This window comes from Talpa europaea (genome assembly GCF_964194135.1).
Source record: "Talpa europaea genome assembly, chromosome: 10".
Classification (NCBI taxonomy): domain Eukaryota; kingdom Metazoa; phylum Chordata; class Mammalia; order Eulipotyphla; family Talpidae; genus Talpa; species Talpa europaea.
The window spans coordinates 87,215,309-87,233,868 of record NC_140077.1 but is presented as its reverse complement, the minus strand read 5'-3'; the positions used below and the strand labels follow the sequence as shown (position 1 = coordinate 87,233,868).

The following is an 18,560-nucleotide window of genomic DNA, read 5'->3' as shown; positions in this document are numbered from 1 at the left end:
TTAGGGTTCTTGGTGGCAATACTTACCAGTTTTTTTTTTTAATATTATTATTATTATTTTTAATATTTATTTTTTAATTTTTTAATTTTTTTTATTCCCCATACAATTGCAATCCCCCCATTCTGACCCCAATCCCTCCCCTCCACCCCCCATCCCCCAAAAAGTGTCTCTGGTTCATAGTTTTTTGTTGATTTTGATTTTCACTTTCTTATAGTTATTCATTTTCCTGGTCCCTTATTTAAGTTTTCTAGATTCCTGCTATGAGTGAGACCATCCGCAATACTTAACAGTTTTGATGTTGGGAAAGTTACTTATTCTCTGGGGACCACATTTTTCTTTCTTAGTAAAATAAAGGTAATTTAGAGGGTTGTGGTGGAGATAATGATGAACTTGTAGGGTCCAAGGTGCTTGATAAATTTTAGCCATTGTTTATGAAACTGGCTATTCTTTTGTGGACCTAAAAAAATATCAGATGTTGATTCGCACTGTTCCTATTACATAATTAAATGTGAACATTTGATAACAAAAATTCTAGGGAACAGCTTTTTGTGGTAACCAAGTACTGTGTCTCCTCATTTCTCCTCCATTCTTACCTCTATTCTTCTAGAGGATCATGAGAATTCATAAACCTTATTTTATAGCTTTTGACTAATGGATTGAGTAGATGCCCTGGCAATTTTGGCTTATGCTTTGAGATTTTATCCACATAATCTGAGAATTTCATTCTTCTTACATTGATCTTATACAGACCTCACATACAATTCAATCACTGACTCCCAGCAGTAAAGAAGGCCCAATTTGTGGGGTAGTGGTAACTTGGTTTTAGTTCTACGAGGCATAATGGTTTCACATACATATATTTAAAGTGGATTGTTAATTATTGGTAGTTATTTCTTACTAAGTATAAAATAATTAAATTACTGACAAAACATAAATTTGTCCTCCCAATTTCCTTTCAGATGGCCTAAAATTAGTAGGTATATATAAGTCAATAGAGAAAATGTGTGGCTTTCCATCTGAACATTGGACTTGTTCTGAAGTTAGGAGTCTTCATGGAACTCAAATACTAGTTATCTGGACAATAAAGGTGTAAGAGCCAAGAGAGTTTGGAAGAAGCACTTACCCTACCAGTTACCGTAACATGTTATAAAGCTCAGCTCATATTTTAGGAAAGCTGTTCTTGGCTTTGAATCAAGCTTTCCCAGTGGGTTTCCTGTGTGACCCTGGGACACTTCTTCACTTTACCTACTGCTGCATCCTAGTTCTCAAAAGATGGGCAAGGGACATGTGAGCTCTAAAGTGTTGAAGATTTCTGTGCCAGGAAAAACAAAACCTATAGCCCTAAAGTTAGGCCTGTGACAGCTGAAGGCAGCCAGTTTCCTTTACCTTCTCTGACCCAATAGTACCTCTCTATCAGAAGGTCACTTAGCCCAAAGTGCCATGTCTTACTACCAAAAGAGAAAGGGGGAAATCCAAACTTTCTTAATAGACTTCATCACCAATACATAAGGATCATTTAGAATCAAAAGAAAACATAATTTCATTTTACAAGTTTTTTTATAGTCAAAGACAAATTATATGCAAATTGCAATAACTGCTGTGTAGATATATTTTCTGATTAAACAATCTGTTTTTTATTTTAAGAATTGTTTAATAAATATTACTGTACAAAATATATGCATTTACAATGAACAAAGGCAGTGAGTGTTTCTCTAGGTATAAGTCATAGAAAATATAAAAATATATAAAAAAATAACATTTTGTAACCATATAAACTACCTTCTTAAAATACCAAATAAATATATACATTTAATAACTACCTACTGAGCTACTGTTCTGTAGCTTCTAATCTGAAATAAGTTCCAATATCAGAGTGATGGATTTACAATACTGAATTTCTTCACTGATTTCTTCATCTGCTTAATTTTTTTCTTTAAGACATGATGATCTTGTTTTGAAATATATCGAAAATACCTACAACCTAAAAAATAAAAGAGCAAAATAAAGAAAAGAAAATTAAATATTAATCAAATTCAAGTATAATTCTACATTCTTAAACTTTTGCTTCAACTCTGGCATCCCAATGATTATGAAATATACTGACTCGTGCCATCTACACCAATGAGTTCCCAGCATATTCACCAATGAATAGTCGACTAAATAGATGACTTCCTACACATACAGTCATTTCTGATCCATCATAATTAAAGCACATGCTTAAGCTCGCTTTCGGTACTTTCTTAATTACCAAAATACTAGTTAAGGTGATATACATATTATCTATATTCATATGCTACATAAACCTTCTCCCAAAGCAAATTATTAATTTTCTTTTTTTTTTTTTTTTTTTTTTTTTTTTTTTTTTTTAATAAATTTTATTGTTATATTCCCCATACAATTGCAGCCCCCCATTCTGACCCCAATCCCTCCCCTCCCGCCCCCGCCCCCCTAAAAGTGTCTCTGGTTCATAGTTTTTTGTTGATTTTGATTTTCACTTTCTTATAGTTATTCATTTTCCTGGTCCATTATTTAAGTTTTCTAGATTCCTGCTATGAGTGAGACCATCCGGTATTTTTCTTTTTCTTTTTGGCTTATTTCGCTGAGCATGATCCCTTCCAGCGCCATCCATGTTGCAGCAAATTGCATGTGTTTATCTTTTTTGAATGCTGAGTAATATTCCATGGTATATATGTACCACATCTTCTTGATCCAGTCATCTATTTTTGGGCATTTGGGTTGTTTCCAAAGCTTAGCTATTGTAAACAGTGCTGCTATAAACATAGGGGTGCAGGTGTTCTTTGGAATTGATGTTTCTGTGTCCTTTGGGTACATACCTAGGAGTGGAATTGCTGGGTCATATGGAAGCTCTATGTTTAGTAGGTCCAGAAATCTCCACACAGCTTTCCACAGTGGTTGGACCAGTTTGCACTCCCACCAACAGTGCAGAAGAGTTCCTTTTTCTCCACACCCTCGCCAACATTTGTTGTTGCTAGTTTTTTTAATATGTGCCATTCTCACTGGTGTAAGATGGTATCTCATGGTAGTTTTGATTTGCATTTCCCTGATGACAAGTGATGTTGAACATTTTTTCATATGCCTGTTGGCCATTTGCATTTCCTCTTCAGAGAAGTTTCTTTTAAGCTCTTCTGCCCATTTTTTGACTGGATTATTTTCTTTGTTGTTGTTGAGTCTCATCAGCTCTTTGCAGATTTTTGTGATCAGTCCTTTATCATTAGTGTTGGGTGCAAAAATGTTCTCCCAGTTGGTGGGGTTTCTCTTTGTTTTTGTTATTGTCTCTTTTGCTGTGCAAAAGCTCTTTAATTTGATATAGTCCCAGCTGTTTATCTTTGCCTTCACTATCACTGCTTTGGGTGATGTGTCTGTAAAGATGTCTTTGATGTGCAAATCACGTAGTGTTTTGCCTATATTTCCTTCTATATATTTTATGGTTTCAGGTCTTATGTCTAGTTCTTTAATCCATTTTGAGTTGATTTTTGTGTATGGTGTGAGGTGGTGGTCAAGCTTCATTCTTTTGCATGTAGCGACCCAGTTTTCCCAGCACCATTTATTGAACAAACTTTCTTTGCTCCAATGCATAGTCTTTGCTCCTTTGTCAAAGATTAGTTGACCATAAATCTGTGGGTTTATTTCTGGATTTTCTATTCGATTCCATTGGTCTGTATGTCTGTTCTTGTTCCAATACCATGCAGTTTTGATGATTATGGCTTTGTAGTATAGTTTGAAGTCTGGGAGTCTGATGCCTCCATTCCCTTCTTTTTTTTTCAGGAGAGCTTTGGCTATTCGGGGTTTTTTGTGATTCCATATGAATTTCATCAATAATTGTTCTATTTCTTTGAAGAATGACATTGAAATTTTGATTGGAATAGCATTGAATCTGTATATTGCTTTTGGAAGGATGGCCATTTTAATAATGTTTATTCTTCCAATCCATGAGCAGGGGATGTCTCTCCATTTCTTTGTGTCTTCTTCTATTTCTTTTAACAGTGTTTTATAGTTTTCTTTGTATAGGTCCTTTACCTCTTTTGTTAGATTTATTCCCAAATATTTGATTTTTTTTGTTTCAATAACAAAAGGGATGGTCTTTTTGATTTCTTCTTCTTCAGATTTATTGTTTGTGTATAGGAAGGCTACTGACTTTTGCGTGTTGATTTTGTATCCTGCCACTTTACTGAACTGATTGATGAGTTGAATTAGCTTTTCTGTGGAGTTTTTGGGGTTCTCCATGTATAATATCATATCGTCTGCAAATAGTGATAGTTTGACTTCTTCTTTTCCTATTTGGATTCCTTGGATGTCTTTCTCTTGTCTTATTGCCCTGGCTAGGACTTCCAGTATTATATTGAAAAGCAATGGTGAGAGTGGACATCCTTGTCTTGTTCCAGATCTTAATGGAATTGCTTTCAGCTTTTCACCATTGAGAATGATACTGGCTGTTGGCTTGTCATAGATGGCCTTTATGATGTTGAGGTATGTTCCTTGTATCCCAAGAACTTCAAGGGCTTTTATCATGAATGGGTGTTGTACTTTGTCGAAAGCTTTCTCAGCATCTATTGATATTATCATATGGTTTTTATATTTCTTTTTGTTGATGTGTTGGATAACGTTGATTGATTTTCGGATGTTAAACCATCCTTGTGCCCCTGGAATGAATCCAACTTGGTCGTGGTGAATTATCTTATGGATACATTGTTGGATTCTGATAGCTAAAATTTTATTGAGGATTTTTGCATCAGTGTTCATTAGGGAGATTGGCCTGTAGTTTTCCTTTTTTGTGTTGTCCTTGTTCGGTTTTGGTATTAGTGTAATGTTGGCTTCATAGAACGTGTTTGGTATTGTCCCTTCCTTCTCAATTTTTTGGAAGAGTTTGTGAAGGATAGGCACTAATTCGTCTCTGAATGTTTGGTAGAATTCATTTGTAAATCCATCAGGTCCTGGGCTTTTGTTTTTGGGGAGGTTTTTGATTACCATTTCAATTTCGCTAATTGTAATTGGTCTGTTTAGGTGTTCTATTTCTTCTTTATCTAGCTTTGGGTGATTGTAGAGTTGTAGGAATTTGTCCATCTCCTCTAGATTGTTAAACTTGTTTCCATATAACTGTTCATAGTAGTTACTGATTATTCTTTTGATTTCTGCTGTGTCCGTTGTGATTTCTCCTCTTTCATTGATGATCCTGTTTATTTGTGCTTTCTCCCTTTTTTCCTTTGTGAGCCTGGCTAGGGGTTTGTCTATTTTATTGATTTTTTCAAAGAACCAGCTCTTGGTTTCATTGATCTTTTGGATTGTTTTTTTAGTTTCAATTTCATTTATTTCTGCTTTGGTTTTTATTATTTCTTTTCTTCTACTGGTTTTGGGGTTTTCTTGTTGTTCTTTTTCTAGATCTTTGAGCTTCGAGATTAGGTTGTTTCTTTGCGTTCTTTCTTGTTTCTTGATGTGAGCTTCTATTGCTATATATTTTCCTCTTATTACTGCTTTTGCTGCATCCCATACATTTAGGATATTGGTGTCCTCCTTGTCGTTCAATTCAAAAAATTTTTTAATTTCTTCTTTGATCTCCTCATTAGTCCAATGGTCTTCCAGTAGTGTGGTTTTTAATCTCCATGAGGTAGGAAAGTTCCTTGCCTTCTTTTTATGGTTTATTTCTAGTTTGATGCCTTCATGGTCAGAAAAGATGGTTGATATGATTTCAATCTTGGTGTATCTGTTGATGTTTGTCTTGTGCCCCAGTATGTGATCGATCCTGGAGAATGATCCGTGTGCGCTTGAGAAAAATGTGTACTCCGTTTTTTTGGGGTTTAGTGTTCTATAGATGTCTGTTAAGCCCAATTGCTCTAGGTCTTTATTTAGAGCTTTGGTTTCTTTACTTATTTTTTGTCTTGTTGATCTATCCATTGTTGATAGTGGTGTGTTGAAGTCTCCCACTACGTATGTGTTTTCTCTGATGTCTGTTTTCAGAGAGGACAACAGTTGTCTGATATATTTTGGTGCTCCTTCGTTTGGTGAGTATATGTTAATTAGTGTTATTTCTTCTTGAAGTATTGTCCCCTTGATCATAATGTAGTGACCATTGGGGTCTCTTTTTATCTTTTTGAGTTTGAAATCTGTTTTATCTGATATAAGTATAGCTGTTCCTGCTTTCTTTTTTGGCCCATTTGCTTGTAGGATTGTTTTCCATCCTTTGACTTTGAGCCTATTTTTATCTTTTGTAGCTAAATGTGTTTCCTGGAGACAGCAAAAGGTTGGGTTTTGTTTCTTAATCCAGGCTGCAACTCTGTGTCTTTTTATTGAAGAGTTTAGTCCATTTACATTTAGAGTTAATATTGATATGTTAACATCTGTATTTGCCATTGTGTTTGTCTTTCCTTTGATTTTATTTATTTATTCTTTTAATAACTTTTTTTTTTTTGGCCTTCTTTCATTGTTATTCGTCGCTCTGAGGTTCTGGCTTTAGGACTCCTTGTAGTATTTTTTGGAGTGGGGGTTTAGTTGCAATGAAATTCCGGAGTTTCTGTTTGTCTGGGAAGGTCCATATTCTTTCTTCAAAGAGGAAGGAGAGCTTTGCGGGATAGAGTATTCTTGGTTGGCATCTGTTTTCTTGGAGTCTGTTGACTATGTCCCTCCACTCTCTCCTTGCCCGTAGTGTTTCTTCGGAGAAGTCTGATGTCAGCCTGATTGGTTTTCCTTTGAATGTTATCTGTTTCTTCCCTCTTGCCAGCTTCATTATTTTTTCCTTGTCCTGGATTCTTGGGAGCTTTACTATTATGTGTCTTGCTGTATTTTTCCTTTCGTCGTGGAAGTTTGGTGTTCTTCTTGCTTCTTGTATATCAATTTTCAGCTCCTTCTTCACATTTGGGAAGTTCTCTTCAATTATCTCTTTGAATATTTTCTCTGTTCCTACATCTCTCTCCTCTCCTTCTGGTATTCCTATAACTCTTATATTTCCTTTCCTCATGGAGTCAGATAGTTCCCGAAGTCTTTCTTCGTTCTTTTTCCTTCGTACTTCTCTTTCCTTTTCTGTTTTGGTTCTTTTTATTTCTGTGTCTTCAAGATTACTTATTCGTTCTTCCATTTCATCTATTCTGCTTTCATTGCTTTTCCCAGAATTCTTTAGTTCTTCCATTAATTCTTTGATCTCCTGCATTTCTTTTACTTCCCTCTTTAGGGACTCAATTTCTTTCTTCTGACCATTGTTTTCCCTCTCTAGGGACTCAATTGCATTCTTCTGATCGTTGATTATTTTTCCCTTATCATTGTTTTCCTTTATGACTTCTGTCAGTTTTTTAATCACGGCAATTTTAAATTCTCTTTCTGGAAGGCTCAGAAATTCTTCCAAGTTATTGTCGTTGCAATCTGGGGGCTGGCTTTCTTTTTGTGGTGTGCTTTTTCTCTGGAGAGTTGCTAGGTTGCGTGTGGTTCTTCTCCTCCCTACTGTCTGTTTTCTAATTTGCCGTATGCGTTGGGACACTGTGTTGTTGGGACTTGCCGGCATCTTGGGTGGGCTTCTCTGTTCCCCTCTGGTTCTTCCAGGAGTCATCTGTCAGTTTCAAGCAGCCTTTACTGGAGAAAGGTCCCTGTTCTAAAATGCCGATGTGGGGACACACTCCCCTGTGCGCCTGGTCTGCCCCGGCGGTGGGTTCCTGCTCCCCTCTGGGCTTGGACTGCAGGCCAGAGGGGGTCTGGCGTGGGCGAACTTCCCCCGCTCACCTCTGGCTCCTGGGGAAGCCTTCTGCAGGTAGTCTTTACTGAAGAAATGTCCCTGTTCTAAAATGGTGATGTGGGACACATTCCCTGCGCTTCTGGTCTCAGGCACTCTATTCTGCGCGCCTGGTCTGCCCCGGCTGTGGGTGCTCGCTCTCCCTGTGGGCTCAGACTACTTGTTCAGAAGGGGCCCGGTGTGGGCTAACTCCCCAGCTGGCCACTAGCTCCTTCAGTAGCCTGTGCTGGGGTCAAGTCGCTAGGTGGCACCAGAGATCTCTCCTAGAGCCCTTGGGGAGCTGATTTTCCACCCCGTGGGACAGGGAGCAGAGCGGGGATGGTAGGGTACACCTCAACGGCTTTAGGGTGCTGTGTCTGTCTTGTGCCCCACCGTCGTGGGGAACCCACGCCCCTAATTTCGTGCCCCGGGTCTCAGTTCCAAAGCCCTCAGTTCCAGGACGCGGGCTGTAGCCCAGATCAGTGGCGCGGGAATGGCGCCTTTTGAATCCCGCTCCCCTGCCTGGGCGCCTTGTTCCTGCTCACTCAGGGAGGGCCTCCGCCCGGGTCTCAGTTCCAAAGCCCTCAGTTCCAGGACGCGGGCTGTAGCCCAGATCAGTGGCGCGGGAATGGCGCCTTTTGAATCCCGCTCCCCTGCCTGGGCGCCTTGTTCCTGCTCACTCAGGGAGGGCCTCCGCCGTCTCCCCGCAAGCCTAGGTCGCAGGCGCGGGGACCTGGGCAGCTGCAATCCGAGCACCGCTTTCGCGCAAGCTTACCGGGCGGGGGCGGCCGGGGCTGTGTGCTGGTGCTGGTCTCCTCCTGGGGGGCGGGGCTCTCTTTTTAATGGCGCGTGGAGCTCACCTCCGCGGCGGATCCTGCAGGGTTCGCCTCAGCTCCCGTTCACGGGGTGTGGTGGCTGCAATAGTTCCTTTCCACTCACAGTCCCACTTGCTGTGTCCGTTTTTCTTGTTGGGCGTTTTGGTTTGTTGTTTTCCTCCTCTCTGCCGGTCGGAGAGTGCCGCCTCTGTGGGCGGGGGAGGGGAGCAGGGTTCTGCGCTTCCCTCCCTTCTCGTCCTCTTTTATGGCAACTTTCTTCTTAGGGCAGTTTGCTGGAGTCGTCCGTTTATCTTCCGTGTCCCAGTTCTCACTGGGACCTGCCGCTTTTCCTCCCTATTAACTTTTTTTAATGGGAGATCTTACTCGCAGCGTCTCCTTGCCGCCATGTTGCTCCGCCCCCCGCAAATTATTAATTTTCTTCTCAATGTTATCTTATAAAACAAAGATCTATAACAGTAAGTAGAAAACCCTGATGTAAAGAATTAGAATAAACATATTACAGGATAGAAGAAATAAAATTATCTAGTCATTCTAGCCACCTAGACCACTTGTCAAATATTTTAGAATAAGTATCAAATTTCTGTAAGAAAAATGAAACTTGGTGATCATGAGCGATTGTTTCCTATTTGATAAATGAATGAGATCTAACTCAAACATGAAAAATTAATTAGTCTCAGTATGTAGACATACATACACACCCCTCCATTTTCCTCTGGAAAATTGCCAGGATATACACTATATCTAGTAACCATTTTATTATTCCTGGGAAAAAGTATACCACAATTACTAATATTTTATCTGAGAAGCAGTGGTGTCTGTGGTACTAATATAATCATTTATCTCTAAACACATCTACTACTTTAGCGAGAGTAAAATACTTTATACACAGATTTCTGCTTTCATCTGGAATACAGAAAGCTTAAAAAAACCTGCACTCATTAGAACATAGAGAAAGGCCAAATATGCTACAAACTCCTGACTTTCCTGGAGCCCAGAAGAGCTGAAATCACAGAGCAGCCAAGTGGCCTAACTACTAAGAGGAAGGGTCACTCCAAGGAGAAAGAAACGCAGCTTGCAGTTAGCAGAGCACGGGAAGGAGGGCAGTCACTCCACTCGAGGCACGGAGCAACCTGAGTCCTAGGATGTAATGACAAAATCCAGCTTACCTCCTGAAGGGACTGATCCAAGCCCACACTAAGCCCCTGAAGGAAGAGTTGTGTCCATTTTCAGGCTAGAGTATGTTAGAATGTATAAGGCACTGTGATGTGCACTTGACGCTGACCACTATGCTTTCAGTAAACAGGACAGTCCTCCAAACAGTAACTGCTCTACTGAAATGACATGGCAAGTATGAGACAAAGCTGGAGGATTAACCCAGGTCTCTGCTCAAACATAGATGCCTTTAGATACCTGTATAGCTACCTCTACTAAATTAGTCAGAAATCATAGTCCAATCACATTTCTGTTCCTTGTCATCAGCAAATTAGAGAGAAATTTTCAAATCCCTTTCTATTATTTTAATCCTTTCTCTCCAGTATTTTATTAAATTTATTAATCTGAAACATTCCCTGAGAATACTAATTCCACAATAATGCAAAACATACCAACCTGAAGAAATCCTTCAGATCTAGACTCCCTAGAACAATTGCTTACGCAAGGTCACAATGAGGCTCACTCTTACCACCAGATGCAGCCTGCAGCAAAGAGTACTCACTAGCTTTTCTATTTCAGTGGCACAAAGCATGTTAGAGTCTTCACAGCCAAAGTATTACACCAAAAAAAGTTCACCTTTCCTTTTAAAAGGATCTTCAAGTGAGTTAATAGGAGGTATTTTTTCCTTTTTTTTTTTTTTTAACAGATTGCCTTTTCTTATTTTTTTCCCCCCAAAGATTTTTTTTTTAAATTTATTCAAGTATACAAGAACCAGGGTACAGGCAGATGTGCTGGAGGGTGAGAGGATTCACCAGAGACAGAGCGGGGAACAGAATAGGCAGACTGACTGAAATACACTGCCGAGGGAAGCAGCGGGCGCAACAGGAGCAACAGGAGAGGTCTGCTGTGCCATGAGGGTAGCTCCCTGGCCGGCCAGGGATCGAACTTGTGCTGCAGAGACTGCGGACAGCTCCACAGCACTGCGCTCAATTGCCTGCACCACAAGGGAGGCCCGGTATTTTTTTCTTAAAGGAAGAAAAGGTTTCATCCTCACAGGAACAGATAAGTAAATACAATATAGAGAGCTCGTCTAACACAATAAAAATATACCTTTTCTGTTTCTAAAAAAAGTAGACAATTTCAACATACTTTCTAAACATGGAGATTTGTCATGGAAACATTCTGCATACTGTATCCTCTTCATTTTTTTAGGTATAACTGACACATAGCATTATATTAGTTTCACATATAAACATTAATGATTGATGTTAGTATATGCTGCAAAATGCTCTCCAGAGTAAGTTTAGTTGCCATCATCATCATCATTTCAAAACTACAAAATGTCTGTCTTGTGATAAGAATTTTTACATCCCCTGTTTTACTGGTACCTAAAGGCACCCAAATTTAGAGCATAAAAACTAATCACAACTGACAATATGAAAACACTATTTTTAAGCCGTGGATTCCTTACAGCAGTTCACTTGTCCCAAATCCTTTCTCCAGACAATGCCCCTGCATCTAGTGTTCTTAACCCTATATCAAGTAAACTCTAATATGAATGGTCATCCTTTGGAATTTGAAAATCCCTCAAAAGCCATGTCAAGAAAAAAAAAAAAAAAGTACCTTTTCCTAATAATATTCCAGCAACCAGAGCTTTCTCACAAGCTAAGGTTTTATCCTCCTTCCAATCACTTTTTGCCCAAAACAAGCTGAAGTGAAAGTGTGGCCACCAGCTTTTCCTGGAGTTCCACTCTTCTTGAACCCAGGCAAGATGATCTCTGGAAAAGAAAATATCAAAAGGGAAGATCAATGACGGAAACAGCTTTATTATGACAGAATCTGAACTGAAGTAGAGTTGGAGAGATAAGGTAGATGCTTCCAAACTAACTTCTGAGAATGGTTAAGGCATAGCGCATTTACAATTTTTTTTTTAGTTCTCTTTGAACTCCATATCCCATTTTTTATTTAACTAATTAAATAGCCAAGTCAACATAGCACAGCACTTAACATCACAGACTCTCAAATCAAAATCCTGACTCAAACCTCAGATCTTCCATTTACTATCTATGTGATCTTGGGCAAGCTGCTTAACTTCTTGAGTCTCAATTTCCCAGAGGATATTAATGGTACCCAACTCACACATTGCTACTAGAATTACACTGATCCAGCCACAAAACAGGTCTCCTATAAAGCTCTTTGCATGCTGTCTGGCACACAGTGAATGTTCACAAATTCTAGCTTTTACTATTATTACTTAAAAGTTATTTTAACCCTTACTTTAAATCTAATGCTGCAAAAAATTATTGTCCACATTAAGATGCCATTATTATACAAATACATGAAAATATGGATTTGACATTTGAACCAAAGCAATCCTAAGTGTTTATCAACAATATAACCGAGCAAAATACTTAATTAGTACCTATAGTACCCTGTGGCAGGGCTGTAAACTTCTTGAGATTAGTAGTTCCTCTAACTTCTAGAGGTTAAAATGATGAACAGTAAATTTCTCTGTCTTCAAACCTTCATGGGTTTATACAGTGTTTTGATTTTGAAAAGTGGTTTACTGTAAGTATGTCGCCTTGAGGGATGGCAGCATTGAGAACAGTGTGGGGCAGAGGAAAGTCAACTCAAAGTCCTAGCTGGGGTGGGGGGAGAGAGAGAGGGAGGGAGGGCAGGAGGGAGGGAGAGGGAGGGGGGAGAGAGAGAGGAGAGAGAGAGAGAGAAACCTAGAGGGGCTTGCACCTCTGGAGATGCAGTACCTATTTTCTGGGCCAGTCTCACATTTACTGAGTATCAGATTCAGGGAAGGTGGGTAAGTACATGGAGGAATAATGTGGAGGGATGTGTGTGGTAGGGATGTGTATTGGGGATACATAATAGGAGTGAATAGGGGCTGCTGCCTGGGGGTTGTTGCTGCTGATCAATACATCCTATCTCTAGTCCCTGTTTACCTGTAACTTCCTGTCAAGATGGCCTAACTGGTTATGCTAATTTGGCCATCATGTCTGCCTGCTGATTTTTAGGAGATATCCTCATACTAAGACTTTTGTCCTGGTGAGAGGACCCTTGCCTGACTCAACATTTTAGCTTGACCTGCAGAAACTCTGGGCGCCAAGACTACATCCTGAGAACAAGGGGAGCTGGGGAATCCACATAAGTACAATGATATAGCACACCAAAAACATTTCATAATCAGTATCTCCAAGGTCAAGTCAGATCTGAAGCCTGAAACAAGTTCCCATTGATAATGAATTCCCTAAGCAATTAAAATGGATGTGATAAATGAAACTTAATTCTATGATAGCCTTTCTTCTTGTATACAAAGTAAAAATGATCAAGGCCACTCCATTTCTTTTATTCAAAATGTGGCCTAGTGACAACAGAATCAGAGGGATAGTTTTAGATACCTAGCTCACAACAGACTTAAACATTTGTTGAAAAATAACTTCTGATGATCATATGAGGACTTATACCTCACTGAAAAGACTGAAAACAACTGGGATCTTAGAAGTAGATCACATATACCACAAAGACCTTTACGAAGAATGGGAGTGATCCCATGTGGTCCTTATTTCTAACTTGAAAACACATCTACTTCTCAGCAGTAGAGTATAAGGTATGAGGTTTCTTTTAACAACATAAAAAAACTTAATAGATTCTTGCATTTCCTTGCTTCTGATGTACTCAGAAGAAAATACAACTCAAGAACCAAAAGCATAAAAGGAAACTTTAAAAACTGCTATTGGCTAAAATATTGGGAAATATTATTTATGCTTACCCAGTAGTAAATACTGTGTGTCTCTTACTTACCCCACTAAGGTCTTTCTGAGATATTTTGCCAAATATTTCCAAGCAGTTATATTTTTAGTGCATCCAGCAAAATCTAAGATTCCAAATAATACCTCCAACCCCAGTTTGTGGTGTTCTTCTTTGTCTGCAATGGACATAGCGTCTAGAGTTTACATAAGATACTGAAGTGCTAAACAAATAAATTTAGTGGACAAAATATTTCTGAATCATAAGCCTTCTACTTTAGTTAACAGTTTCAAACAACTCAGTATAACCTATATACTTCTGTAATGAATCTAAAAATTTAAATAATTTAATCCATACTGATAAGTCAGGGTGGCATATTTAGTCTCTAAATGGGCTCTCTACTCCTGAACATTATTTAAAGTCCCTGCCTCATTTGTGCAAATAGGTATGTTCTCTTCTATCAGGAGAAATACCAAGCCAATCCTGGCACCTACTAGACTTAAGCTGATCTTTTTCCTGTGAAGTATGTTCATTTCTATAATGAGCAAGAATTAAAACAAAGTGAATTATATAAAGTCATTTCTCTTTTGCTAACTATTGCCCAACCTTCCATTGCAGGGGACAGAGAGAGAGTAAATGTTTAAGCTTTGTGAGCTATGTGAGCTCTGTCACACAAACACACATGCTTCTGTCAAGGTGCAAGAGCAGCCTCAGACATTACAGAATGAACAGACACAGTTGTGCTCCAACAGACCTTGATTTACAAGAACAGGTAAGGGATAGATTTGGTGCACAGGCTGGTCTGCTGACCCTACTCCACAGTGTACACTAAGAGATATGAAACAAAATTACTTACCTGATTTTCTCAGTAATCTATGGAATTCTAACATCAGTTTGTGAGATGGTACAATCTGATACAAGATCTGAAAGAAAGAATAATCATGCAATTTTTACACATTCTGAAAGCATTTTTTAAATTTTAACTTGTTTTCAAATAAAGATCTTACTAATATGCCCTTGGTACAAGGAATTAAAGGATACTTTCCTGGGCCTCCCCGGTGGCGCAGCGGTTGGGCGCTGGGTTGCGAAACTGCGCGCGGCCTCTGCGGCTCCGGTTCGATCCCCGGCTGCTCCCCGGCCACCAGAGGAGGGTCCCACATGGCGTGCAGACCTCTCCTGCCGCCCGCTGCTCCCCTCAGCAGTGTACTTGGGTCCTTCTGCCTGCTCTGCTCCCCGCTCTGGCTCTGGTGAATTCTCTCACCCTCCCACGCTTCTGACTGTACCCAGTGCATGTATAAACAAAACAAACAAACAAACCAGCCAACAAATAAATAAAGCATGCCTCTATAAAAAAAAAAAAAAAAAAAAAAAAAAAAATAAAGGATACTTTCCTTCAACTCAGTTTCATTTTAGGAATAGAAAGGTGTTCTATGTAAAGCTATTTAAAAACAAATCCCTGCTAATAACAAGATAGTCAGGGAATGGGTAGGGGAGGGAAGCAGATGGCGTGTTTCATTTTCTCCTTATACATTTTTACATTGTTTTCCACACTTAAAAATGATTTCTGTTCAGACTGAGTTAGCAAATAAGTGGAAAACAACCAATGTCTCACAGAAGAGATATTGAGTATTTATTGATGACAAAAGGTCACAGAGTATTCATATTCAAACTCCCAAAAAGGCAAAGGTGGCTATTAAGACTGTTCAGAAACACAGTCAGTGAGTATTCAAATAAATATATATTTTTAAAGATTATTTTTTTATTTATACAGTAGCTGGGGTACAAGCAGGAGGCACGGGAGGGTGAGAGGATTCGCCAGACACAGAGTGGGGGAGCAGAAAAGGCAGGAATCTCCCTGACCAGCCAGGAATCGAACCCACACTGCATAGGCTGCGGAGAGCCTCACAGTGCTGTGCTCAACCCACTGCGCCACCAAGGAGGCCCAAAAAAATATTTTTAACAATTTTACACAATAGAGAAATAAAAGTTGTCATTTTTATGAATAAAAAGGACATGCAAAAAACAGGATTTAAAGCAAAATTGTATTTTTCACTTCAACACACTTTAATAATAGAAATGAATTTACCCTGCTTCCTGAGGTGTTTTAACTTTACACTGAAATAATTTCTTAGAATATAAAAGGTGAATTTTTGTTAATTTCTTTTATTAATGGGAAATTATTCCTTAATGGATACAGTTTCTATGTGGCTATATAGTACGGATGGTTGCATGAAACTGAATGTACTTAATGCCACTAAAACACACCCTCAAAAATGGTTAAAATGGTAAAATTTATGGCATGTATATTTTACCACAAGAAAAGAAAATCCAGATTACATAAAAAACTTCCAAATTGAAAGAAGACAAAAGCCCTCCCCAAAATAGATCAAAATATTTGACAAAATACTTCATGAAAGATACAAGAATAGCCAATAGGCATATTCAAAGATGTTCAACAGTACTACTTTTTAGGGTAATGCAAGTAAAAGCCAAATGAGACACTATTGCACACCTACCAGAGTGGCTCTAATTCAAAGGCTGACAAACACTAGCGTGGATGAGGAGGCTGAACTATCGCACAGCGGTGTTGGCAATGTTAATGGCATAGTCACTTCAGAAAACAGCTGGGCAGTTTCTTAAGAAGTTAGACATACTTTCCAGCAATTCCACTTTTAGGTAGTGACCCCATCCCCAAAATGAAAATAATCGTGCAAGCAAAAACATGAGTGTTCACAGTAGCACTCATAATAGCCAAAAAGTAAAACTAAACCAAATGCATAAAAATAGAATATAATCAGCAATAACAAAGGACAGTAATGAGTAGAGTAGGAAAACTCAGGCCAAAAAAAAAAAAAAAGAAATACCTTCAGATTTCATGTATATGAAATTCTAAAAGAAATAAAATTAATCTATAGCGAGAGAAAGCAGATCTATGACTGCCTGGGGCAAGGCATGTGACTGGACTGGCAGCTGTGAAGGCTAACAAGGGCTTTCGAAGGCAAGGGTCGTCAGAATACATGCATATGGATGCATGAATCTGTTAAAGACGCATCTAAGGTACACTTAAAATAAGTGTTTCATTGCATGTAAGGTAAATTTCAATAAAGGCGATTTTCAAAAAATAGCAATGTAGAGCTTTCCAAGCAGGGTGGTTGGTACAGGGCTTCTGAAATACTGACCCTCTCTCCTTAGCCTCACTTGGGGTTGGCAGTGGTGGAGGATCTGCCTGGAACCTGCAGTTTCCTGTTTACCTCAGTGTACCATGCATACATCGGCATTTTCTGTGGGCTCTGTGATAGCAATGTTGGAAAGCAATGACCTATGGATGTTTAAAGTAAGTCCCTAATCCTTTTCAAACATTGAAAGAAAAATTCTGTACCTTAAGCACACTTATCAGTTTCTCTCTTGGTGCCTTCTCTTTCTTCAGAAAGTTGTATAAGTAGATATGGGCATTAGGATTTGACGGGAACTTTTCATCATAGGCGTAATTGGTGAGCACCTCTCGAGCTCCATCGCGATCCCCATAGAAATCCAACATCTATATAAAATAAGTCATAATATCTTAGTGCAATTCTGCAAAAATAGCTCTATGAAAGATAAGGCACAGCTGAAGTTTATAGTTGGGTACAAAAGCTATACAACTAACAAAGATGCTTACTGTACAGAGACTATAGTAATGGAACTTTTTGCTTTCACCAGCATGTCAATCTATGGGACACAGCTCTTACAACAGAGTCCCACATGGTATCCCATTTTTTCCTGACCTTATTTTGTTACTGAAAAACGCAGCAACTTCAGCCTAAGAACCACCGCTATAAGAAATAAAGTCTTCTCAGTAGGGCACATTACCAACTGAGAAAAGACCACACCACACAGCTACCTCAGCACCCTACTTAGCTTTAGCCACAAAGCAGAGCATTTTGTTTCCATCCTTACACAGGAATCCCTGAAATCACTGGTATATGGCTTCAGAGATCAACTTCTGACTACACAGTAATGACCTGAGCACTCATGAAAATTTTCAAAAGCAAATTATTTGTAAGACTTATTCCTAATGCTCAGTGCCCAGGCCCTCTGTCCTTTGACAAGGAGGTGAAAACAGAAGATAAGACATCCTTATAAACAAGACTTTGTAAGAGTCATTATATGTCATTCCCTATATTGTAAGATAGTTTCAGATTTTGTCCCCTGACCTTCTATATTCTCCCAAATCATAATATCTTTCTTTTTTTTTTTTTATAGAGGCATGTTTTATTTATTTATTTTATTTGTTTGTTGTTTTGTTTATACATGCACTAGGTACAGTCAGAAGCGCGGGAGGGTGAGGAATTCACCAGAACCAGAGCGGGGAGCAGAGCAGGCAGAAGGACCAAAGTATACTGCTGAGGGGAGCAGCGGGCGGCAGGAGAGGTCTGCGCGCCATGTAGGACACTCCTCCAGTGGCCGGAGAGCAGTCGGGGATCGAACCGGCGCCGCAGAGGCCACGGGCAGCTTCGCAACCCAGTGCTCAACCGCTGCGCCACCGGGGAGGCCCTTTTCTTTTTTTTTTTTAAGATTTATTTATTTATTTATACAAGCACTGAGTACAATCAGAAGCATAGGAGGGTGAGAGAATTCACTGAGTCAGAGTGGGGAGCAGAACAGGCAGACTGACGAAATACACTGCTGAGGGGAGCAGCAGGTGGCAGGAGAGGTCTGCGTGCCATGTGGGACCTCCAGTGGCTCTTTATTTTATATACAATTGACCACAACACGTTATCCAGTGCTAAAGACAAACAAACATAGAGCACATTTACAGTATAAACAAAAATTACTCAGACGAAAGAGACATCAAATTCTCTTCTTTTTTTGAACACTTTCATTAGTTGCCTTCTGATCAATATATTTGGCTTACAAGTAAATGAACTTAACAAAGCTTTATGAAAAGTCTACTGACCTCCACATAACTCTTCACAAAAGGGTCCCAAACACCTGGAATTTGAATCAATGGAGAAAGGTTGACAGATGTCTTCCAGCTGTGGTTGAGCATATTCTGGGATGCTGTGTTGTAAGCATAATCATCCTCATCTGCCCAAAGATAAAAGATTGTTCAAAGTCAGTTA

At 39.2% G+C, this 18,560-nt stretch overlaps 1 protein-coding gene across 1 annotated transcript in view; it reads right to left on the bottom strand.

Moving 5' to 3' along the window:
• Nucleotides 1-1,723: 1,723 nt before the first annotated feature.
• Nucleotides 1,724-18,560, bottom strand: part of TAF1A (TATA-box binding protein associated factor, RNA polymerase I subunit A) — a gene marked incomplete at its 5' end in the record, with an annotated part of 29,147 nt that continues 12,310 nt past the window's right edge. Inside the window, 6 exons of the mRNA XM_084245142.1 lie at nucleotides 1,724-1,981; nucleotides 11,323-11,477; nucleotides 13,513-13,636; nucleotides 14,315-14,381; nucleotides 16,838-16,996; nucleotides 18,395-18,525. Coding sequence (XP_084101268.1) covers nucleotides 1,869-1,981; nucleotides 11,323-11,477; nucleotides 13,513-13,636; nucleotides 14,315-14,381; nucleotides 16,838-16,996; nucleotides 18,395-18,525 — 749 coding nt within the window. The 3' untranslated portion in view covers nucleotides 1,724-1,868. The remainder of the gene's footprint in view (nucleotides 1,982-11,322; nucleotides 11,478-13,512; nucleotides 13,637-14,314; nucleotides 14,382-16,837; nucleotides 16,997-18,394; nucleotides 18,526-18,560) is intronic.